General features: G+C 41.5%; 1 protein-coding gene across 6 annotated transcripts in view; it reads left to right on the forward strand.

The window, feature by feature from the left end:
* Positions 1-25,258, forward strand: part of PPP2R5E (protein phosphatase 2 regulatory subunit B'epsilon) — a 350,454-nt gene that overhangs the window by 106,194 nt on the left and 219,002 nt on the right. For all 6 annotated transcript variants that reach the window (XM_069207367.1, XM_069207369.1, XM_069207365.1 and 3 more), the window contains exon 3: positions 12,061-12,257. In XM_069207367.1, the coding sequence (XP_069063468.1) occupies positions 12,061-12,257 (197 nt within the window). The remainder of the gene's footprint in view (positions 1-12,060; positions 12,258-25,258) is intronic.

Genomic DNA, 25,258 nt, shown 5'->3' on the forward strand with positions numbered 1-25,258 from the left:
GCATATTCCTAATCCTATTGGGGGAATCCTCCAAAACTAAGATGGAGGATTTCTGAAGGCAGGGGTCACCTCAGCTCAGGGCACCTTAGGGGCTGTCCTGACTGGTGGGTGACTCCTCCTTGTTTTCCTAATTATCTCCACCAGCCTTGCCGCCAAAAGTGGGGGCAGTGGCCAGAGGGGCAGGCATCTCCACTAGCTGGTATGCCCTGGGGTGCTATAACAAAGGGGGTGAGCCTTTGAGGCTTTGAGGCTCACTGCCAGGTATTACAGTGGCACCTCCACCCAGTTCAGGCTTTGTTCCTGGCCACAGAGTGACAAAGGCACTCTCCTCAGGTGGCCAGTAACTTGTCTGGTTGTGGCAGGCAGGCAGAAACTGGTCAGCCCCACACTAGAAGTTGGGTTGGTATTCAGGGGGCATCTCTAAGATGCCCTGTGGCTGCATGTTACAATAAATTGCACACTGCCCTCACCTGTGGTATAGTGCACCCTGCCTTAGGGCTGTAAGGCCTGCTAGAGGGGTGACTTACCTATGCCACAGGCAGTGTGAGATTGGCATGGCACGCTGAGGGGAGTGCCATGTCGACTTAGTCATTTTCTCCCCACCAGCACACACAAGCTGTGAGGCAGTGTGCATGTGCTGAGTGAGGGGTCCCCAGGGTGGCATAAGACATGCTGCAGCACTTAGAGACCTTCCCTGGCATCAGGGACCTTGGTACCAGGGGTACCAGTTACAAGGGACTTATCTGAGTGCCAGGGCTATGACAGTTGTGGAAGCAAAGGTACAGTTTAGGGAAAGAACACTGGTGCTGGGTCCTGGTTAGCAGCGTTCAAGCACACTTTCAATCAAAACTTAGCATCAGCAAAGGCAAAAAGTCAGGGGGTAACCATGCCAAGGAGGCATATCCTTACAGCATTCCTTCCCTCTCTCAAAGGGAAAGTGGTGTAGGTTAGGGGTCTCAGGCTTCCCCCTACCTCGACGACTGGCTGTTGAAGGAGCCTTCGCCCCAGACAGTTGTCTCACACCTTCAGACTACAGCGAACCTCCTGCACCAGCTGGGGTTCACTATAAACGTGCTGATCCCTCTTCCTTCCCCAGTCAGATCTTTCTGTTGTGACAGATGAGTCACTTCTAGGTTGGGGCGGCCACATGGGGAGATCAGAGGGACTCCACATAAATATGCTGGAGCTCTGGGCGATCAGGCTTGCTTTAAAAGCATTCCTTCCCTTCTCTCAAAGGGAAAGTGGTGCAGGTGTTCATAGACAACACTACCTCCATGTGGTACTCAAACAACCTAGGCGGGGTAGGGTCATGGACCCTTTGTCAGGAGGCACTACGCCTCTCGACATGGCTGGCACATCGGGGCATTACCCTGATGGTTCAACATCTGGCGGGCCTCTCGACATGGCTGGCACATCAGGGCATTACCCTGATGGTTCAACATCTGGCGGGCCTCTCGACATGGCTGGCACATCAGGGCATTACCCTGATGGTTCAACATCTGGCGGGCTCTCAACGCCAGAGCAGACAAACCCAGTCGATCACGAATGGCATCTCCATCCAGAGGTGGCAAAAGGTCTTTTTCTCAAGTGGGGAGAGCCTTGGTTAGATCAGTTGGCCTCCGCAGAGAACGCGCAATGTCAGCTGTTTTGCACGTTGGAGTTTCCAAGACGGCACTCGCTCAGAGATGCTTTTCGTCTCGAGTGGAGCTCCGGCCACCTTTACGCCTTCCCGCCTATCTCTCTTCTGCCCAGAGTTCTCAAGAAAATAAAGTACGACCGGGCCCAAGTTATCTTGGTGGCTCCGGACTGGGCTCGAAGAGTGTGGTATCCAGAGCTATTAAGCATGTCCAGAGATCCTGCACTCAGACTGCCTCTTCGGTCGCAGCAGCAGGGGACTGTTCTCCACCCGAACCTGTCCAACTTCCGCCTTCATGCATGGAGATTGAGCGGCAACAGTTGACGGCTTTTGCCCTTCCACCTGGCGTCTGCAATGTTATCTTGGCAGCCAGGCCTCCATCGACTAAAGCTGTATAAGCCTGTCGTTATAATACATTTGTGGCATGGTGTACCAACAAATCTATTGACCCCCTGTCTGCCCCTCTATCAGTGGTTCTTCTGTTAATTCTTTCTTTAGCCCAGCAGGGCTCTGCTTTGGGCACCCTTAAAGGGTATTTGTCTGCCATTTCCGCCTTTCTTAGGCTTCCAGATCTGCCCTCACTCTTTAAATCTCTTATTGTGAGTAGGTTCTTAAAAGGGCTCACCCATTTATTTCCTCCCACTCCATTCATCATGCCTCAGTGGGATCTTAATCTTGTACTTACTTACTTAATGTGTACCTCCTTTGAGCCAATACATAATTGTCCCTTGCGGCTCCTCACCTTCAAAACTGTCTTTCTGGTCACGATCACCTCTGCTCGCAGGGTGAGCGAGCTTCAGGCCCTTTCTTCAAAACCTCCATACTTGTCTGTACACCCTACCTTCTACGCACCCCTACATCCTTCCCATGAGGAGGAGAGACTCCACCGTCTGGACCCAAAAAGAGCGTTGGCGTTCTACCTCAATTGTACTAAACATTTCCGGGTGGACAATCAACTCTTTGGTTGCTATGTGGGTGCGAAGAAAGGGAAAGCGGTGCAAAAGTGCACCATCTCTCGATGGGTGCTTCTTTGCATCAAACTGTGCCATGCTTTGGCTAAAAAGCAACCTCCTGAAGGCTTGCGTGCTCATTCTACCAGAGCAACTGCTGCTTCCACTGTGTTAGCACGCAGAGTTCCTGTCCTGGATATCTGTCAGGCAGCTACGTGGGCATCCCTGCACACGTTTGCTAAGCATTACTGCCTGGATAGTCCTGTCCGTCGTGGAGGCTACTTTAGTCGTTGGGTCCTGCAGGACTTTCTAGTATGATCTTGGTTCGCGGCCCACCGCCGAGGATGGCATTGCTTGGTTATCTATTCTAAGGTAAGGAATCTGCAACTAGAAGTCTCTATCAGATGTACAAGTTACTTACCTTCGGTAACGAAATATCTGGAAGAGACATATTCTAGTTGCAGATTCCTTACCGCCTACTCATCCTCCCCGCTTGCGAACTGATTTCAAAGGACAGGGATTCCCTCTTTCAGGTCCTTAGCTCTGACACACCAATCTCAGTTTTCTTAGCCGCTCTGCGCTCTGGCGTGGAAATTCGTTAAAAGAAACTGATGTCACTGCACGAGGGCGGCGTCTATGTACTACTCCCGACGTCATCACGGTGACCATGACGCCTGCAACGCCTGCGGAGTTGACCTACGCCACCTACTGATGTGCAAGGGTATTGCTCGAAGAAAAATCTCTGGATTCAGTCTGACGTCTGAGGGAAAATTCTAAGGTAAGGAATCTGCAACTAGAATATGTCTCTATCAGATATTTCGTAACTTGTACTTTCATGCCATGTAGGCCTGTTCAGGGACGTCTTTCAAGGCCTACACATTGCAATAGCTTTTGGGTTTTATTTCACTGTGAGAGCACACCAGTCCCAGTATGTAGTATTCTATATTTTTATATGTTGGTGTCCTGCTGGCTTCCTTACTCATAATTTAGGGAACACTTTTGAATATATAAAAATAAGCTTTTCTTACAATGCAAAGGCATTTTTCCTATCACCTGTATCTACAATGCACTTAAACTACAGCCTAGACAGAGCACAGTGGTGCTCCTGGCAGACATATGTGGTCATATATGTGGATGGTATAAATACACATTGCAGCCCATATATGCCATAGGTGCATTGTTTGCTCCATCTACAATGGTCTTATAGGTCAGGTAAATAGATCAGTTGAGTGAACTCAGTGTTATCAGTGCCATTCTAGGACCAGAGCATATACAGTCTGGCACTGGTTAATAGTACCACAGGGCACAAAGCCCGAACATCAGTAAAAATAGGGACTAGAAAAATGTCAAATATCTGCTGTGACCCTATGCATAAAAGACAAACCAATTGGGATGCTAGAATACAAAACCACATCTCCCTGGTCCACAGCCCCCAATTTGGCCCACTCCATACACAGACATACCCGTATGTATGTCTGTATTTTCCAGGGTATTTTCCAACCAAGCTGGTTGTACTAAGGAATAGTTTCATTGAAAAATTTCCTCTATGGTTATTTGTCTATCATTTTGTTTAAAAAAAAAAAAATCAAGGTGCTGCTCCATTTATTGCTTAGTGTTAAAAATGAAAACCTGAGTTTCAATATTTACCAGTTGAACAAACAAACACCTGCTGAAAAAATGCAGGAAAATGAACGTGAGAACTTTGTGTGCTGGAACTTCCTGATAATTCTGGCAATGTCATTTGGCAAAAATGCAAGAAACTTTAACACTCTGAAGATGAGAACCCAGAGGACACAACTATGACTCAAATGAGCAATTTCAAAAGCAAATCCGCATGAATTATATACAGTTTGTTTGGATTTTAGTGGGACAAGAAAGTCCTTTGACTTGACTGAGATTAAAAAAACTTGTTAATGATAGACCAATGTAATGATAGCACTTTTATTGAGAATTTTTCTAAATTCCGCTGCTGCTCCGTGGTTACTTAAAAAAAATATATATTTTTATTGGCCTTTCATTATCATACATATTCAAAGTTTGCACAGTATTACCGTCCATGAAATCCGTATCCAGTAATATAGCCATCCAGAGTATGACCAGTGTTGCTATGTGGGTCCTCTAAGTGATTGCCTCCACAGTGCACCACACCAAATGCCTAAACCCATTAGATAGATCTTCAATCGCTGTCCAGGTTCTCCGAAATAGAGGAACTGCATACACCTTCCATGAGAGAGTAACTCTGCTTGGGATGGTGAACCAGCTAGTAGCCCTGTAGAAGTTTACAAATGAAGAGATGTTCCCGTACTGGCTTACCATCCACCTGGTGGGGTCCTGCAGAAGTAGAGGACTGAAATTGTTGACGGATTGGTACGCAATCCTTGTCAGCTAATTGAGAAGAAGTTAATATTCAGATGCAAGTTGGCTTCCAGGGGCTCTGCACCCTGTTAGCTTCCCCAGCAAACCCATTGTTGCCATGTCATCTCATATCTTTTATCAGTGCCTGGTGCTTAAGACTGCTTAGGGTAAAACAAAGCTTGTTCCAAAAGACCTGGCATATGCCAACATCTACCGAAACTCTCCAAGCTATGAGAGATAGCTGTCCTGATATTACTAGCAGGTGAGGCAAACTACCTCCTGGGTCTGTGAAAAAGTCCTGGTAGTTCAGCATCCGAATCAGCCTCTCGCTTGACATCTCAAACAACAAAGGGAACCAAGGTTGCGTTCTCCATAAAGGAGTCATCAGAATCAGTTTTGCCCGTCGTCGTTGCATCTGGGCCATGACTCTAAGAATCGCTATAAAGTGGGGAAAGGCATAATGCGGTTTTCCCTCCCAGCTTTGAAGTAAAAAGCTCTGGAGCGCGCTGCTAGTGGGTGCAGCCTCTAACTGAAAAATATCGGCAGTTGAATGTTCAGATGTGAGTTGAACAAATACGCCAAACGCTGACCCCACAGATGATTGAGGGAGAGGAAAGATCGGGAATTAAGTCTCCAATTGCTAGAATCACTCATGAAGAGCAAATTCAAACTTGCAATGATGCTAGCTCTTCCCGAAATGTATTCTGCAATCACAGATATGACTCTGGAGGCAAAAATGCCAGAAGCCCTGGCAAATTCCGCTAGCAGATTGTACTGGGAACCTTCCAACTTGATGTATCTCACTGCAGAAATGTTGTTCATCCGCATGATAATACAGCACTGTGCTTTGTGAGGAGATAGTTTCTTGATTGCAAATGACCCACCCAAGAGTTCAAACAATTGATGTGAAGCTGTAACTCTCTGGAATCCTCTGCCCTCATAAAAACAGGGCCACGTCTTGCTCCCCAGCCCCATCTACTGGCATCTGATTCGATAATGATATCTGCAACTGCACCAAAGGTGGCCTTGCTGTTCTAGGCATCTATGTGCTCTAGCCCCCAAGTCATCTCTTTTCTGTATTTTTGGTGGTGTACTAAATGGTTGGAAAAGCAAGATACTTCACTGTTTACAATGCTTCCAAAATGCATTGTGGTCTATATTAGTAGCATGCGCAGCTGCACAAACAATTTAATTAATGCCAAAGTGTTTAATAGTTTTTCGCCTGGGCAGATAAAGCACCTTAATCTGTTAGTTACCCATTTATGTCAGAATTTGGCAAGTCCTTTACCCCGCTTGAACTGTCCCGAACCCAGCAGGTTAGGAGGATTTCTCAGACAGCATTTTAGTTTCTTTGCTTTCCAACCAGAGAGTTGTACCATTTAGTTCTTGCCTGTGATACTGGTGCAACACAGCATTGGAAGACATACTTATGTTTTTCCCCCCACACCTTTTGTGCACCACTTTTTGTGCCTATGACCTTTGATTAATGCCCACCTCGCCAAAATGGCAATCCAGTCTAATTTTTAAAACTGGGAAGCTATTGCAACATTTAGGGCCAGATGTAGGAAAAAAGCAATTTGCGACTTGCAAATTGCGAGTCCCTGCGGCTCGCAATTTGCAAGTCGCAAATTGCTATGCAGTACGGTGTCTCAGACACCGACTGCAACTCGCAATGGGGTCGCAATGACCCACCTCATGAATATTCATGAGGTGGGTCGCAAATTGCGGCCCCATTGCGAGTATAAGCACTCGCTAACATGGAGGCCTGCTGACGTCAGCAGACCTCCATGTTAGCGACCGGCTTTTAAATAAAGCAGTTTTTTTTTTTTTTTGAAGTGTAGCCCGTTTTCCCTAAGGGAAAACGAGCTGCACTTCAAAAAAAAAAACGAAACCTTTAGTTTCGTTTTTTTTTCAGGGCAGGGAGTTGTCCCTTGGACCACTCCCTGCCCTGAAAAAATATTTTGGGCTCCAGTCACAAACTGGAAGGGGTCCCATGGGGACCCCTTCCAATTTGCGATTGGGTTACCATCCACTTGAAGTGGATGGTAACTGCGATGCCATTTGCGACCGCATATGCAGTCGCAAATGGTATTGCATCCCAATGCGACTCGCAAATAGGAAGGGAACACCCCATCCTATTTGCGAGTCTGAAATGCATTTTGCGAGTCGGTAACGACTCGCAAAATGCATTTCTGCATTGGGATACGCGTTTTGCGACTCGCAAACAGCAAATTTTGCCGTTTGCGTGTCGCAAAACGTTTGCTACATCTGGCCCTTAGTTCGTATCTTTGATACCGGTTTAATATTGCATTGGAGGGCATGCTTTTATGCTATTTACTACATCTTCTGCGCACTGCGTTTTGTACCAAGGCACATCTATGGCCACTTCATTAAGATATCATTCCGGTCCAGTTTACACTGACCGCCATATAGGACTGCCTTTATAATTTACATTCAACCTGAAGGTGCCATGTACACTTGTTGTGTTCCCATACTTACGTGAGCTTATGCTGTTGAGACTTTTCCCCCGTACAGCGTCTAATCAATGCTTTTTTACTTCAGACTTGGACATCTTTATAATGATGAGTTTACGACCTGTGTGATGGATTAATTCTAGTGTGTACTAATTGATAGTCAATACATTATTTGTTGGGTAGTCTTTTTGTTTTTTGTTTTGTTTGTGTGCCTCCTATCTCTCTTCAAATTATAAGTTAATTTATTATAAACCAAATTGATATGTGTTTTTTCTTTCATATTTGCTTTCCCAACTTCGTCCTGATGATGCATTGTATAAATAATTGTATAGGGTTGAAAAGTTGACACAAAAATAGGGTACTAGTTTTGTGTGATTTTTGAGGTTTTTTTTTAGTTTTTTTTTTTTACTCTGTTTCAGAGTGTGCATATAACACTGCTGTATCCTTAATCGGTCACTATTTATGTACATAGACTGTACAGCATTATTGCAGGGTTCAGTCACTTACTTCACTATCACTGCGCTGCTGCATTGTTTTTTAGCACTGTTTCATTCTTGAATACTTTAATCAAAGTCAGTATGTTTTTCTTAGGTGATTTTCAAATGGAATAATCAAATAAAAAATCATGGTATTTCTAAGAAGTAATTTTTTTTTTTTAGATGATTTTGTAATTTTCAGAGAAAGTTGAGGTGTACATTTCCGCCCCCCTGCAGAAGAAATCTTGTGGGGTTTTTTCCCCCCCTGAAAATGGCATCGACAAATGATTTGCAGTGGTAAAATCACCATCTTCCCAGATTTCAGGGACAGGCAGACGTCAATCAGAAAACCACATTTTTCACAATTTTGACATTTTACTGGGACATACCCCAATTTTACTATTTTTGTTGTGCTTTCAGCCTCCTTCCAGTTAATGTCAGAAATGGGTGTGAAACCAATCCTAGATCCCGAACAGCTAAACATTTCTGAAAAGTAGACCGAATTCTGGATTCAGCGAGGCGTCATTTGTGTAGATCCTTCAAGGTTTTCCTACAGAAAGTAACAGCTAAAACCCCAAAAAATATTGAAATTGAGGTGGAAAAAAGAGCCAAGTTTTCTTCTATAACTTTTTTCCAGCTATGGCAGATTTTTGAAAGCAGTATACAGTTACGTCTACTGGACTCTTGGGGTTGCGGGATATACAGGGCTTGTAGGTTCATCAAGAACCTTAGGGACCCAGAGCCAATGAGGAGCTGCACCTTGCAATGGGTTTTCATTGTATACCGGGTATACAGCAATTAATTTGGTGAAATATAAAGAGTGAAAAATAGGTATCAAGGAAACCATTGTATTTCCAAAATGGGCACAAGATAAGGTGTTGAGAAGCAGTGGTTATTTGCACATCTCTGAATTCTGGGGTCCCCATACTACCATATGGATTACAGGGCATTTCTCAAAACAGATGTCCTTTTTAAACACTGTCTTACATTTGGAAGGAAAAAATGTAGAGAAAGAAAAAGGGGCAATAACACTTGTGCTTCAATTCTGTGTTTCCCAAGTCTCCCAATAAAAATGGTACCTTACTTGCGTGGTTAGGCATAATGACCCCCCCCTCTGCCCCTCCTCCTAACCACCCTGCCTCGTCCGCCCCTCCCTATGTGGGCACAGGGCAGGACGAGCTGGTCTCGTCCTCTGTACATGGCAACCGTGGCCGAGAGCGAGACCAGTCTATCCAGGGAACCGTAGAGGATAAAGGGATGAATGTTCTTTTAAATTATTTTGTTACCTAGGTCTTATGGTAACTGAATTGCCCCTTGTTCTTTAAAAGAATAAATATATATATGTATTGTATATGTATATGTGTATATAAAAGTTGGAAGTGCACTCCATCAAGGTGTCCATAACTCTTGTTTTATTCCAAGACTGAAAACAAACAAACGAACAAGGTCTTTTTCGAGTTCAAGCGTCCTGTTAACATTCAAACCTTTTTATAGTGAAATCTTCTTACAATGTCAGTGCATGCTGGGAGCTGTAGTTCGTATATAGCATATTCAACCAAATGTTACTCAATTCAAATCACTTATAATGTATAGGATTTCTCATAAAGCAAAATTACAAATAATCAAAAATATCAAAAATATTATTTTGTGGGGAATAATACATAAACAAAATTCACTTCTTATGTCATCCTTAACCACACTGTAGACAATTCCACAGATTAATTCTAGCAGTATAGTCGCTTACATAATTGGTCACATAATTTACAAGCTAAAAGGTCCTATTATCATTCTTCAATTTTAAACAATATTGATAACAGCAATGCATGTCGGAATCTTCCATCCGTATATACAAATTTAAATATTGTTTAAACCAATTATTATATGCAGGACTGCGTTATACTAAATTCAATTAACTATTACAAATACTCGCAAGGTAATCACAATTTGAAAATATAACTAAGTGAAAAAAAGAACAAATAAATAAGTGAGTCAACAATATTTCCTCATATTATTAATCATTGTCCCACTCTAAACAATTAAATCCTTACTTTAAACAATATAATCACTTATAACTTTCAACAACAATAAATAGCCTATGCTCAAAGTCTAGATGTTATTATATGTTCCTTAAGAGAGTCATCTTCTGATATGTTAAAGATTCAAAGCCAGCATTATTTGGCATCTCAAAATAAATGTTCAAGATGTATTTAAATTCTAAACCTACATGTGGACATAAAGTTCCTCATCATTATTAATCCCGAATGGGGCCTTGGTTTTCATCTGAATTATATATCTCGATTCAAGTTGCCTTAACTTTTTAACTCAATCCCCTCCCCTCTCGTGTTCTGGAATATCCGTACCATAGTATCTTAAAGTTTTCCAGTCATTCTGTGTATGTTTTCTGTAAGTGTCTGGCTGTTGCATATGTATAATCCTTATGAGTAATCGCTCTGATATTTTCCAGGATTCTTTTCTTCAACATGCAAATTGTGCTGCCAATATATTTAAGGCCGCAATGACATTCTATGATGTAAATTACAAATTTGGTGTTACATGTAATTTTGTGTTTGATCACCAACTCCTGTCCGTTTGGAAATCTGACCTTTCTCAATGATTTCCCTATTTTACATGCCTTACCACTATTACACTTAAAGAATCCTTTTTGCTCCGCTTCCAGCCAGTTACAATCTTTTTCTAAGACAAAATGACTTTTAACTACCATATCCTTGATACTAGGTGCCTTTTTGTATGAAAACAGAGGCTTGGGGCCAACTAAGGGTCCCAAATCCGAGTCCCTACTAATTATTTTCCAATGTTTACACAAAATATTCTTTATGTGTTCTCTCTTTTGTGTACCTCATAATCATTCTCACTGCTTCCTTCGAATTTCTTTCTCTTTTATTGAACAGAAGTTCCTCTCGTTTTCTAGACTTAATTGCCTTTAGATTACTCTTAAGGATGTTTTCATTGTATCCTCGGGTCCTCACTCTTTCATATGTTTCATCACATTTCAGTAATAGATCTTTCTCATTAGAACAATTTCTCTTCATTCTAATAAATTCACCCAAAGGAATACTGTTAATCAGAGATTTGGGATGAAAACTAACGTGAGCGCGGCACCATTTGAATGAGCCACTTTGCTTTGATATATATATATATATATATATATATATATATATATATATATATATATATATATATATATATATATATATATATACACACACACATATATATATATAATGCATTTCAGGGGGTTGTAGTGTGCAAACCATTGCTAAGCTAACAGGCTCCAGGTGATTTGTTTTTATCGATTGCTCGGTCTAGCCATTTAGGTTGCTGCAGATCTTTACTGTATATCTCGAAGCTGTTCCCTGAGCAGCATGAATTAGAGGCAGAAGCATAGATAATTGAACACTAACTGTGAACACCATTCACTATTTGAGAAGGTGCTCTCTCGAAATAAATTTGACATAGCACAGGCTTCTGGCGCTTTAAAATGCATTGTGGCTGAGAACTGTCATGATCTCTTGACCGCAATTAGATGCTAAGGTTCCCAAGTCTATGTGTGACTTGTTATGCCTGTTCTGTTTTTTTTTTTCTTCTTAGAGTTCTGGGACTTGGAGTCTTATTTAACCACATATAAAACCAGGAGTACTATATCCAGAATTCTATGAAAAACTGGGACTGTCCTTACTAGTGTCACTTTGACGTTAGAAACTTGGCAGCTGTATACCAGTACACCATTTTAGCAAGAAATACCCATACAAGACATTGTAGTACACTACTTTAAACTTAAGTGCTTGTTTTGCTGAATTTTGGCAAATGCTGTTCTCGTCCTTTATTTTTAGGAAATGTTAACCACAAAGGCATACGTGTTTTTGTATCCTGTAATTTGGTTGTGGGGGAAGTAGAGTTGTCTAATGTTGTATTTATCCTCAGAAAAAAAAAACTCAGTGGTCGTGGTGTAGTGAACATAGGTAAAGTGAGTAACTCACTGTGTCATTTTCCTCAAGCACCTAGGTGGAATGCATATCGCTGAAGGAAAAGTGATGGTCTTGTTTCTTAGCGGTGCTACCATCTGAATCTCTTGTTTAAAGTTTGTACTGGTTGTTTCCTTTCACAAGTGTACACATCCTCACCTTTATGTATTTGGTTTTCTTTCATAGACGTACCAAATTCAGAGCAATCGGAACTATTCCTGAAGAAGCTTCAGCAGTGCTGTGTGTTGTTTGACTTTATGGATACACTTTCCGATCTTAAAATGAAAGAATACAAACGCTCTACACTCAATGAACTGGTGGACTACATCACGATAAGCAGAGGCTGTTTGACCGAACAGACGTACCCCGAAGTAGTAAGAATGGTGAGTTTCCTTTCTGCTGAGACGAGAGTGGTTTCTTTTTTTCGCAATAATTTAACCTTCACGGTCCGAAATGTCTGAAACCAAGGGTTTTTAATGAAGCTCTTTGGTATCCGCAGTCACACCAAGTTGCTTCTTGATCACAATCCTTTCATTGTGATTTTTAGGTCTGGGTTCGACAGCACATCTGTCAAACTTGCCTACTGCTTAAATATATATAGGGTTCGCCTTTTTTGTAGGTTTCTTTCAACCACTGGCTTTGCGTCTACGCGTCTCTTTCAGATATTGGCTTGAGACTTTGAAATTACGCTTTTGATTTGCCCGTTTGAGTGGGTGTCTTTCACTAATGCTGTTGAATGTACCTTTTCACCTCCACTCCAGTGCTTACATTGAACTGTATAAAGGACTGTTTTACAACCTTTAGTTTCTTGTCTGGTTTTCATATGCTTACGCTGCATACATAAGGACATTAAAACCAAACCTTTTGGCTTTGCCTATGTTTATGGTTCTGGATAGTTCAACTTTAAAACCAACACACCTCTGCAAAAATAGATCTGTAAAATTTGTTTTCTAATGTTGTTGAGTTGCTTCAGTTAATGAACAACATTATTGAAGTCCAGAGACGACATAAAACACATGGCTTCCAAGAATGGTTACTAACAAAGTCCAAATGAGATCCTCAAGGGGAGGCAATGTCTGTAATTATTAGTAATGTGCGGTAGGCTGTTACTTTTGATTATTCAAAAATCCCCTATCTATACTGAAAGAGGATGTTTTAGTGTTTGTATATGTTTGTATCTTTAAGTTACTTGTGTAAGTTAATTTTTAGCCCAGTCTATTCTTGTCAGTCGTTTTAGTGATCATTGTTCAGTGTTTCATTTCTAATAAAATCACACTTACTAGTAACCCCAGCAGTTATTGCTTGAGCAGATACTATCAATTATAATTGTATTAGACTACAGTGGGAATCCATAAACCTTCATTTTTTCTATAAATATTCAGTGATTGAATGTTCTAGTGAGGTTTTCACCTGTCTTAACTAAGCTTCTTATGCTGATTAGAGTTTGGATTCGTTTGACAAAATGTGTCTATTGAAAGTAAATCACTTACTAATAGATGTATTAGTCACTCCATTTCTTTTAAGTGGTTTGATTCTTCCTGTACTAAGGCACATGAGAATCTTATTCATTCACTAAAGAGGGAATACCCTGTTATAATTTTGAGGTCTCCAGATATAGAGATATTTATAAAAATATGGAGTTTGGAAGAAAGCTATTAAAGAAGAAGCCTGGGAAAATTTGCTAGTGACCCGAACTTTGAGATATTATTCATCAGACAACTGTACACTACCAAATTGCTATAGCTTGATTTGGTTGAATCTACCCAGAAGATTCATAGCTAGTACCTGAGACAATGCTCATTACAGCATCAACTTACATACACCACCTTCCCATAAAAACAGCCTGTGATGAAGATCAGAGTTCTAATTAAGAGCTTGAATCTTTACCTATCAAACAGAATGTATCGGCACTGGGAGACATGTTGCTGGAGAAGACAGCATTAGAATCCTTCCCCTTCTGTACAGTAGGCTTAATACATGCATGAAAATGCTTCTTATCTCTGCAGCTGCAAGTTTCTGAAGTAAATGAGTAACCAAAAACATTTCTTTCCATGTGTTAGTGCGTCATATTTGAACTGTTCCCAGTTATTTAAAATTGTGTAGTCTGTGAAAGTTTTCAGTGTTTGAAAACAGTACTCTCGTTGTTTGGTCTGACTCACAATGTCAATTATTTTAAATATTTTTTTTTCAATTCTTTAAATATAGCGATGTATAAGGTAAACAGAGACATTTTTATAGACCATAAATAAGATTAAATCTAACGTGTTATCATTTCCTTATATTTAACTCACAATAAAAATTATTTTGAAGCCAGTGCACATTCATGCAGAAAGTTGCAAAGACTGATAAGAGGATTTAGGAAAAATACAAAATTAAATGTCCAAAAAGCAGTTTATTCGGAGACACCCCGCTAACATTTTAGTACAGTTCTAATAATCTGAAGTATGGGATGTCTGTAAATGGCACCTCTAAAAAATCTTTTTTTAAATCTGCTTGCAAACATTTAAATGGAAGATTTAGAAACCTCCATATTTACCAAAATGGTATTATTTAAAATTTAGAGAGGTATTAAATGACATAGAGGATAGATAGCCAGAAGCTTTCAAAATACTGGTCTGATGTAGGGATCTCCTCTTTATTTTTAACTATTTAAAAAAATATATACCACACTTCAAATGATTGAAAACTCATACGGCTCACATTTTTAACCAGCTAGTTCTGTATCACATTAACACCCCAAAGCTCACTTACTTCGTTCTGGGTGCGATAGCCGACTTGTGCTGCCCGGACCGGAAAATAACTGTTTTACCTGTTTAATCTGACAAAGCAATGGAATTGCCCACTAGGAGTTCAAGTTTTGCAGTTCCTGGAGGGCCTCATAAAGTGTTCTAAGTATCAGTGTTCTTTTGATTTTCATTTGAAGAATGAGTTGACATCTCTACCAACCTTATGCAGTGTACTGTACAGTAATAAGTTTGAGTGTGCCTGTCAGCTATCCTGCTTCTGCTGTTGTGCCGCTGGTTTTGTAGAAATTCTGGTGCCTTTAAGAAAACAATAGGTCTGGCTTATGACTGAAAATGCTAGTCATGCCTTCTGATTTTCGGGGGGCATGTGCTGCTTTGGGGATCTATGGTGTATAGGCCGTTATGTTCTCATAGTATTACCTTTCATGACACCTTTTAACAATATCTCCTACGAATTGCAAGTGACTGACACTGCTTCATCCCCTTTGACTTTTCAGAGGTGCCATCAACATTTATAGAAATCTATGATTTCCCCAAAGAAAACCTTTTTTAGGAGGCTGGCTGCATTGAAAAAATCCCATGCGATGCAAGCCTTGTGTTATTGACACCTCACTGGCCTTTCATTGACCATACAAAATCTCCCAAATTCCCTTCAGGGCAATATTTGTATGTGCTGAAGAAAACCTCTTATAGGATATGAAGGTGTTCACGGGCTTGAAGCAGAAACCCTTAACCAGCCATCAGGATATATGTTTACCCAGTAAAACGCTAAAGACTTGGTCTCTTACATTCCCTCCTTAATACTTCTTCTAGCACACACCTGGGGGTTTATGCAGGGTAAATGGTGCTTAAACCAGAAGTACTCACTCAAATTCCGTATACACAGGAAGTCACAAAATCACTTCCTCAGCCAATAAATTATTTCTAGGTCTCTTCTACAGACTGCTTTTAGCTATATGTTCGTGAAGACCTCTTGCGGACCATACTAAAAAGTTGCAGTGGGTTTTGTAACAGTCCATTGTTTGCCATTGGTTTGCTTTTTTGTCACTCATTTGTTGCTTCTTATTCAGTGTTTTTATTAAATGCTGCAAGACGTATTGTTTACTGTAAGGGGCTTGGAGCCCGCCTGTTGCTTACCATTTGTTGACTTTATTATCACTCTTATTTGCAACCTCCTAATTTGCCAGTGCTTGCTGATGTCACTTCCTGTTCTTTTGTTTGGATCATAGATTACATACTAATTGATTTGGTTTGATTAGTATCCTTTGGCTGTCCAGCCATTGCTTGCTGTGATTCAGTCACTATTTTTGTGATTCTTCCCATCTGTCTTGCTTCTTTCGATCCCACCCCTGTTGCTTCTTCCCCGCCCACACCCCACCTGTTGTCTGTATTGCTTCTTCCTCTCCCACCCCCACTTTTTTGTGTGTTGATTATTTTCCTCCCCCACCCTTGTCCGTGTTGTTTCATTCCTTCCAATTACCATCCTTGTCCGTGTTGTGCCTCACCCTTCCACCCTTGTCTGTGTTGCTTTTTAGTGGACCATCCCCCCACCCTTGTACATGTTGCTGTTCCTTCCCACAACCTGCCCTCCCTTGTCTGTGTTTCCCGTTCAATCCTTTTGCCTTTGTCACCTGTTTCCTCCCACTCTCCCCTTGCCTGTGGCACTTGTTCCCTCCCAACCTCCCCATGCCTATGTTTGGCAAAGCCAGTTGCTCTCACATAGGTAAAGTCCTATTGGCTTTGCCAGTGCTCGTTTCTTCCTCTTCTGTTCGTTCCTCCCCTCAACATAGCTTCTTTACCTCCCTTTTGATTGGGTGAGTGGAAACTACATTCTTATTTTGCTGCTGGCAGTGTGTGTGTGTGTGTCTCCATGTTTTGTTACTGTGCACCATGTGTGTTTTTATTTTTTATTTTTATTTTTTGCAGTGTACCGCTCCTCTCAAGTAGCTGCCTCACCCAATCCGTTCGGTGGTCCTTTCCTTTTCCCGTCCATTCCTTCCACATCCCAGCTTTTAAAAAATCTATTTACATTTTTTTATTATTTCACACATACAACAGAAGAATGTGCCTCATCTGATCATACAAATGGGCCAACTGTTCATGTAATGCTGTTTTTAAGGTGCATACTCCGCAATACAAAGTGTAACATCTAATAACCAAAAACCCATAAAACAGGTGCAAAAATTCTATAGCAAAATAGCGTAATTAATAAGTGTGTCCAAAGTGGCAAATAATTTAGTAGTGGTCCTCAGCAGAAGTAGTACAGTATTATGCCAGTTTTCTGAACCAGGGTTTCTCGAATAGGCCTCTTCCCATTCAGTTGATACCATATTATTCATAGTCCAGAGCACTTGTAGCACCGGCACTCATTTGTTTTCTGTTGGAAGCAACAGTCTCCACTTTCTTCATGCTTCATGGCCTCGGCAGATGAGACATCGCTGTGCTCAGCAGTATGCCTCAGAATAAATACAGTTGCTTCTTTAGGTTTGCCCAACGTGCTGTTCTATCATATTCAACTTAATGCTTAGCTTGATACATAATGGAATAATTAAACTAGAGTCTTCATTTTTTTTTTTTTTTAAAGATCTCACCCAAAGCTTTCTTTCATGATCCAGGTGACTGTGTAATCCAAGTAAATGTCAGTTTTTCTCTCGATACTGCAGATCTATGTTTGTTTTTTACTTGCCATTAAGTCCAAGTAAATCGTAGTTATTTCCCCTTGCTACTACAGATCTCTGTTGCCTTGTCTTCCTCAGAGCAGCATATCCATTCTTGTAATTGATTACCTTGGATAATATCTGGCACGGTCTTGGTGGTACTTAAGGGTTAATTATCCTTGTGCCTTCTCCACTGCTAAATGAAGAGAACTGTGTTACGTCTAACAGTTCCTTCAGAATTCCTTCCACAGGAATATTCATGCCTTTGACAGAGGTAGATTTAGGAGCACCTTTATGCACACACTATTTCTGTGATACCTTAACTTAAAGGTTATCTTTACTTTCCTGCGTAGTTTTAAACATCTTGAAGGTACATTATCTCTGTAGTACCTGTCTCAACAGAATCCTCCATGTCTGATATGTTTTCACTACATCAAGTGTGTCCCAAAATTTGATGGAGCAGATCCCATTTATTGTATAGTGCTCCAAAGCTTTGTAGCTAGATTCACACCATACAATGTCCTACATGCATGTTCTAATACACAGGTCATCAAATCTGATTTTCCTCCAATATTCTCAATATCAACTTTCTGTACATTGTGCATCATCCTCGCGTCCACAGTTATAGGTGACAGTGGCAAATCTGTGGCCTCCTTTCATCCTACCTTTTGACACATATGTGGAAACGTTTTCCATATTAAATATAAGACAGCTTTTTATTAACTTGATCTTGTTTGCATGATATATTTGATACGTTAATCAACTGAAGTGTCGATGCAGATACCACCATCATATGCAGTTTGAATGAACGTATGTATTTTTCATATCTGCACATCCTTTTAGCAGAACCAGATTCTAAACCAAGAAATTATGTTGGAACACTGCAGCACCTGCAGTTTATTTGTTGGTGGATCCGTATTGCAAAGAGAAACTGTGCTTTAGTTTCTTTTACTGTCAAAAATTTGAATTATGCTCCACTATAGTTACCAAAAATCTACAAGAGGAAAGAGTAATTCAATAATATATATAGTTTAGGCATTCACATCTCTATTGTATATCTTACTGTACTTAGTGTCTACCAAACAATCCAGACATTTCTCCATAAAGTTGGTAAATCTTGAACCATTTAGGCATATAATCCAGTCTTGGTTTTAACAGGTACTTCACCAACATGTGTCATGTTATATCTGCTGTGGCTGGATTACTTATACCCTGATCGATCTACCCAACTTGCATCAGCGAGAAACAGACACACATTCGGTAAAGAAAAGACAAATGATGAATCTAGGTCTTTCTTGAGATGTATCCCATTTAAAATATATATATATATATCATTCCAATAGTTTTCCACGTTCAGCTTTTAAGTGCCTCTAAGCCTATTTGTGAAAAAAGAAAAAAAAAAGCCCAAATCACTGTCAGAACCTCAAACTTGTGCCAGCTCTCTGTTATCTCATGTTGCTAGAATTGTTGTGACTTTGGGGTGGGAGTAGAAAGTGCTTTTCAGGCAAATTATTAATTACCAATTACCTGATGTGCAGTCAGGACCACAAATGTGTGCTCATTTCCTTTTCTCCATTTGACAGGTGTTTCCCCCTTTCTTTGAAGGGAGCCTTATTCACATATTTTTATGGGATTGGATTCCAGTTGTTCACTTTAAGTGTCAGTGGTGTTTTCAACTCTGCCCCAAAAATACGTTGGTGTGTGCCACTTGAACCACAAAATGTGTTTGAGAATTCCATTTAACTGACATACTTTGAGCCTTCAGCACCTGATCCTCAAATATCATAAAAATGAATTCATGTGAGTTTCGTACTGGAGTATTAGTTCTGAAGATGTCGCTTGCAAGCCGAATTTAGCAGACATAGAACATAAGCCTAATCGCACATCACCCAAATAATATGCAGGTCGTAACTTTAGCGGGCCGAGGTCATTCATGCCTGGCTCCAGAACTGCAGGAGCCTGTTTCAACAGTTATGTTCCTTCTAATTATTTTGACGTTGCATCATCTCTGCAAACCTATTACTTATTCTCATCACTTAAAAAATACAGCTACTGTACAACCTGATCTGTTGAGTACAATACTGAAAAGAATCATCCAAACATCCATATCGGTGTCAGATTGTAATTGGTCTTGGTTGGATTAGGCATCTGCCATATCCCCCTCAAAATTAAGGTTTTGGCCAGTTCTTGCCAAGATCCGTGTACTACATAATTAACCTCATAATTAATCAGGTTACCCTCTGTCCAAGCAAAAGCCCTCACTCTAGTCAGGGTAAGTCGCACACTATCCAAGATTATCCTGTGCCCACCCTCTGGTAGCTTGGCACGAGCAGTCAGGCTTAACTCAGAAGGCAATGTGTAAAGTATTTGTGCAATAAATCATACAATACCACCATATAGCACCACAAAAATACACCACACAGCGTTTAGAAAAATATATAATATTTATCAGGATAATTGTAGGTCAAAAAGAATAAAGTTGCAATATGAATTTGTAAAGATATCACTGAAAAGTGATATAAAGTGTCTTCAGTCTTTAGAAAGTAAACAGAGTCTCTTTCAAACACAAAGTACCTGGTTTCTGGTGGAAAATCTCCTCAGAGGGCCACAAAGGAAGAGGTGCGTGGAAAAAGGGTGTGTGCGTCGATTTCTCCCCAGCACACACGGGCTTGCGTCGTTATTTTCCACGCGGGGAAGTCGGGCGTCGTTTTCCGGCGCGCGGACAGTCTCTTTCTGTGGATCGCGGGGATTACCAGATGTCCCGGGTCTGTGCGTGGATTTTCCTGCTTGTTCTCCGGCTGCGCGTCGGTCTGCGGGGCTGCGCGTCGAAATTACGATCTCACGGCAGGCGTCGCGTCGATTTCTCCTCTAGACTTCGATCTGCGGGGCTGCGCGTTGAAATTACGATCTCACAGCAGGCGTCGCGTCGATTTCTCCTCTAGAGGTCGGGCTGCGTTGTCCTTGCGAGGCCGTGCGTCGGATCTTCGATCGTCCCAAGAGCGTCGCATCGATCAGCGTCGGAGTGCGGCGTTTTTCTCGCCGCGAAACAAGCTGTGCGTCGAAATTTTCGGCGCACGGAGCGTCCAAGTGAAAGAGGGAAGTCTTTTTGGTCCTGAGACTTCAAGGAACAGGAGGCAAGCTCTATCCAAGCCCTTGGAGAGCACTTTCACAGCCAGACAAGAGTTCAGCAAGGCAGCAGGGCAACAGCAAGGCAGCAGTCCTTTGTAGAAAGCAGGCAGGTGAGTCCTTTCAGCAGCCAGGCAGTTCCTCTTGGCAGGATGTAGGTTCTGGTTCAGGTTTCTTCTCCAGCAAGTGTCTGATGAGGTAGGGCAGAGGCCCTGTTTTATACCCAAATGTGCCTTTGAAGTGGGGGAGACTTCAAAGAGTGGCTAAGAAGTGCACCAGGTCCCCTTTCAGTTCAATCCTGTCTGCCAGGGTCCCAGTAGGGGGTGTGGCAGTCCTTTGTGTGAGGGTAGGCCCTCCACCCTCCCAGCCCAGGAAGACCCATTCAAAATGCAGATGTATGCAAGTGAGGCTGAGTACCCTGTGTTTGGGGTGTGTCTGAGTGAATGCACAAGGAGCTGTCAACTAAACCTAGCCAGACGTGGATTGTAAGGCACAGAAGGATTTAAGTGCAAAGAAATGCTCACTTTCTAAAAGTGGCATTTCTAGAATAGTAATATTAAATCCGACTTCACCAGTCAGTAGGATTTTGTATTACCATTCTGGCCATACTAAATATGACCTCCCTGCTCCTTTCAGATCAGCAGCTGCCACTTCAACAGTGTATGAGGGCAGCCCCAATGTTAGCCTATGAATGGAGCAGGTCTCACAGCAGTGCAAAAACGAATTGAGGGTTTTTTACACTACCAGGACATATAACTACACAGGTACATGTCCTGCCTTTTACCTACACAGCACCCTGCTCTAGGGGATACCCAGGGCACACATTAAGGGTGACTTATATGTAGAAAAAGGGGAGCTCTATGCTTGGCAGGTACTTTTAAATGCCAAGTCGAGGGGGCAGTGAAACTGCCCACACAGGCCTAGCAATGGTAGGCCTGAGACAAGGAAAAGGGGCTACTTAAGTGGGTGGCACAACCAGTGCTGCTGGCCCACCAGTAGCATTTAATTTACCAGCCCTATGCACATAAAGTGCACCTTACTAGGGACTTATAAGTAAATTAATAGTCCAATCAGGTATGATTCAGGGTTACCATGTTTTAAGGGAGAGAGCATATGCACTTTAGCACGGGTTAGCAGTGGTAAAGCGCGCAGAGTCTAAAAACCAGCAAAAATGAGGTCAGAAAAAGAAAAGGAGGAAGGCAAAAAGTTTGGGGATGACCCTGTCAAAAAGCCAGGTCCAACACCACCACATTCACTTATTGGCAGAGTATCTCCCAGGCATGGACAACCAATTTGTAGACCTACTCAGAAGGAGACTCTCTAGTTTGCCAATTGAGGCAAACCTCTCTCACCGCGATCCTTCTAGCTTCCACATGGGCACGTCAAGCTTGCTTTGAAACACTTATAGATATATCTAGCTTCCACATGGGCACGTCAAGCTTGGTTTGCAACACTTATAGATCTATCACTAATTCCATACAAGAAGCTCCCCAACAGGCCAGACCTTCTCACTCAGAATCCAGGACAGATAAGGCATCCAGACCCCAAATCGTTCAACCTTGCGATTATGGATCCGGAGGTCATAGAGTTCGGTTACTTAAAACTACGACCAGAATGTATGAGCATTTTAAAAGAAGCAAGTAAACCTACCACCATAAAATGTTATACTGCAGAATGGAAATGTTTTGTTTTGAATGCTATTGTCAACTTAAACACACTGACCCATTCAAAGCTTCTGTTCAAGACATTGTTTGTTATTTGCAGGAAACAGACTTAGCATATTTGTCTATTCATCTTCATTTAGCAGCTGTAGCTGCTTATCTCCAAAACAGACAAAACATCTCTTTATTCAGAATCCCAGTTATTAAAGTTTTCATGGAAGGCCTCAAAAGAGTCATTCCACCCAGTGCACCTCCAGCACCATCCTGGAACCTTATTGTTGTTCGTACTAGGCTCATGGGTCCACCTTTTGAGGTAATGCATGCATGCCCTTTACAGTTCCTTTCATGGAAAGTGGTTTCTTAGTAGCTATCCCTTCCCTAAGACGTGTACGTGAACTCCAGGCTCTAACTTTTGAAGAACCATTCTTCCAAATACACAGGAGTAGAGTAGTTCTTCGAACAAACTCTAAATTCCTTCCAAAAGTAGTTTCACAATTCCATATCAACCAATCAATTGAATTACCAGTTTTCTTTCCACAACCAGACTTGGTTGCAGAAAGAGCTTTTCACACACTAAATGTTAAAAAGGCTCCAATGTGTTATATTGATAAAATCAAACAGTTTAGGAAACCAAAACAACTTTTTGTTACTTTTTCAGTACCTCATAAAGGCAACCCAATATCAGAAAGTGGTATAGCCAGATGGATATTCAAATGTATTCAAACTTGCTATAGCCAAGCAGCAGTTACCTGTTACCCCCAGAGCACACTTCACTAGAAAAAAAGGTGATATTATGGCTTTTCTAGGTAGCATCCCCATAGCAGATATATGTAAAGCTGCTACTTAGTCTACACCACATACATTTACTAAACTCTGTTGTGTAGATGTATCAGTAGGCCAGCAAGCCCGTATTGGCCAGGCATTCCTCAGAACACTTTTTCAGTCAACTCCAACTCTTACAGGCTAGCCACAGCTTATATGGAGGGACTGATTTACAGTATATGCAAAGCATGTGTATCTACAGCCACACATTCCATCAAACGGAAAATGTTACTTTGTTTGGGGCTTGTAGTGCTTTAGAGATACACATATGCCCTCCCTCCTCCCGTACGCCTGTAGCTGTTAGAGTTACATTAATATATAAATATTGTACATATGTGAATACATTGCATGGCCATCTGATTTTCTTTACTCTCTATTCACTCCTTACCTCGCCCACCTGCGGGAAAACAGTCTAACAAAGGACTCGATGCCCATGCACGGTATCACGAGAGAAGAAGTTACTCGATCCTGGATTTCGAAAAGATTCTTCGAACAAAAACAACTTGAAACACTGACTCAACTGACTCAAAACTAGGTGGCAGACTTCTGAAAAGCATGTCAATCTACAGCACTACATGCCACAAACAGATGTCTACTGGGTAAATAACATTTTCCTTATGTAGCATTTAGTACACCTGACAAAGCATTGAACAGCACTCTGCTCCACATCCCAAGATTAGTGGATAATCAAGCGGTTATTGCTTATTGTTAGTTATTTGAATTAGGCTAGTGTTCTCAAAGAGACAATTACATTCATGAAATCCAGTGTCTGTGTGGTGAATTAAATAAGTAGGCATTTGGTTTAACCTCTTAAGTGGGTGTATCAGCCTATGGCCAACACATGTACTCCCTCCCCAGTGCGTCTTTCAGGAACTGATCTAACCAAGGTGAATAGGAGTCCCCACGCAAGCACTCCCATTGATCTTGGTTTGATCTGTTCCTGTCACGGCCATCAGGTCCAGCCACTGAAGAGGGGCAGTGATTTTACACACATGGGTTAATGGTGGATGGTAGGAATTTTGTGGATTCCTGCGGGTTCTTGGAGTTTTCATCACAGAAAGGTAAGTAAATTGTGTGATTTCAGGTAAAGTTTGCAGGGTATTGAGGGTTAAAAGACCTCATGGGATCCACACAAGTCATCCGATCTTGGATTTCCTTAAGTGTCTAGTTTTTAAAAATGAGTATGTTTGCTAGGTTTCCCTAGGTGTGCCGGCTGAGATAGGGTCCAAAATCTGTAGCTTACCCATATTGGGAAAAAAAGGTTGGTTTTGAGCAGAAAAATGTGATGCATCCATGTTGCGTTATGGGCCGTTTCTTAGGCCCACCCACACAAGTGAGGTACCATTTTTATCAAAAGACTTGGGGATTGCTGAGTGGAAGGAAGTGTTTGGCTCTCTGCAGATTCCAGAACTTTCCATCACAGAAATGTGAGGAAAATGTGTTTTAGTTAAAGTTTCAGGTTTCCAAGGGTTTCTGGGTAAAACAACCCATTGAGAGCTACGCAGTATGCCTCATCCTGGATTCTACTAGGGGTCTAGTTTTAAAAAACTACACTGGTTTGCTAGGCTTCCCTAGGTGCTAGCTGAGCGAGGGCCCATTTTCCCTAGCTACCCACTTTGCTAAAAACAGGTCAGATTTGATTGGAGAAATATGATGTGCTCTTGTTGCGTTTGGTAAGTTTCCTGTTGCAGACACTAGGCCTACCCACACAAGTGAGGTACAGTTTTAATCAGAAGACGTGGGATCATAGAGTAGTAGAATATTTGTTATTACTAATTGGATTTTGCATCATTTGTGCCTTCCAAATGTAAGACAGTGTGTAAGGAAGAAGACATTTTGAACCCTTTAAATCATGTGTTCCTTCTGGTACCCACAAATTCAGAGATCTACAAATAACCATGTCTCCTAAAATCCATACATTGTGCCCTTTTCAGAGAGACATAGGTTATCTTGATACCTATTTTTCACTATACATATTTCAGCATATGAATTGGTCTACAGTCAGTACATAATGAAAAACCATTGTATGGTGCAGCTCAGTGTTCTCTCTGGGTACCTCAGGTTATTGGAGAACCCACAATCCCTATATAGCTTCACAACCAAAAGGGTCCAGCGAATGTAATGGTACATTGCTTTTGTGAATCGACCAGCATGACAAAAAGTTACAGATGAAAACATTGTCACAAATGGCTGTTGTTTCCGGCCAGTTTTCAATATTTCCTTATTTCAACAGTTCTTTGGGAAAACCTTAAGGGATGTACTCAAATGACTCCTTGCTTAATTAGGAATTATGTCCACTTTTCAGAAATATACAGCTTTTCTGAATCACCCATGTGTTTCACACTGGTTTTTACCACAAACTTGTAGTAGGTTG

The sequence above is a fragment of the Pleurodeles waltl genome, chromosome 9 (assembly GCF_031143425.1).
Source record: "Pleurodeles waltl isolate 20211129_DDA chromosome 9, aPleWal1.hap1.20221129, whole genome shotgun sequence".
NCBI lineage: Eukaryota > Metazoa > Chordata > Amphibia > Caudata > Salamandridae > Pleurodeles > Pleurodeles waltl.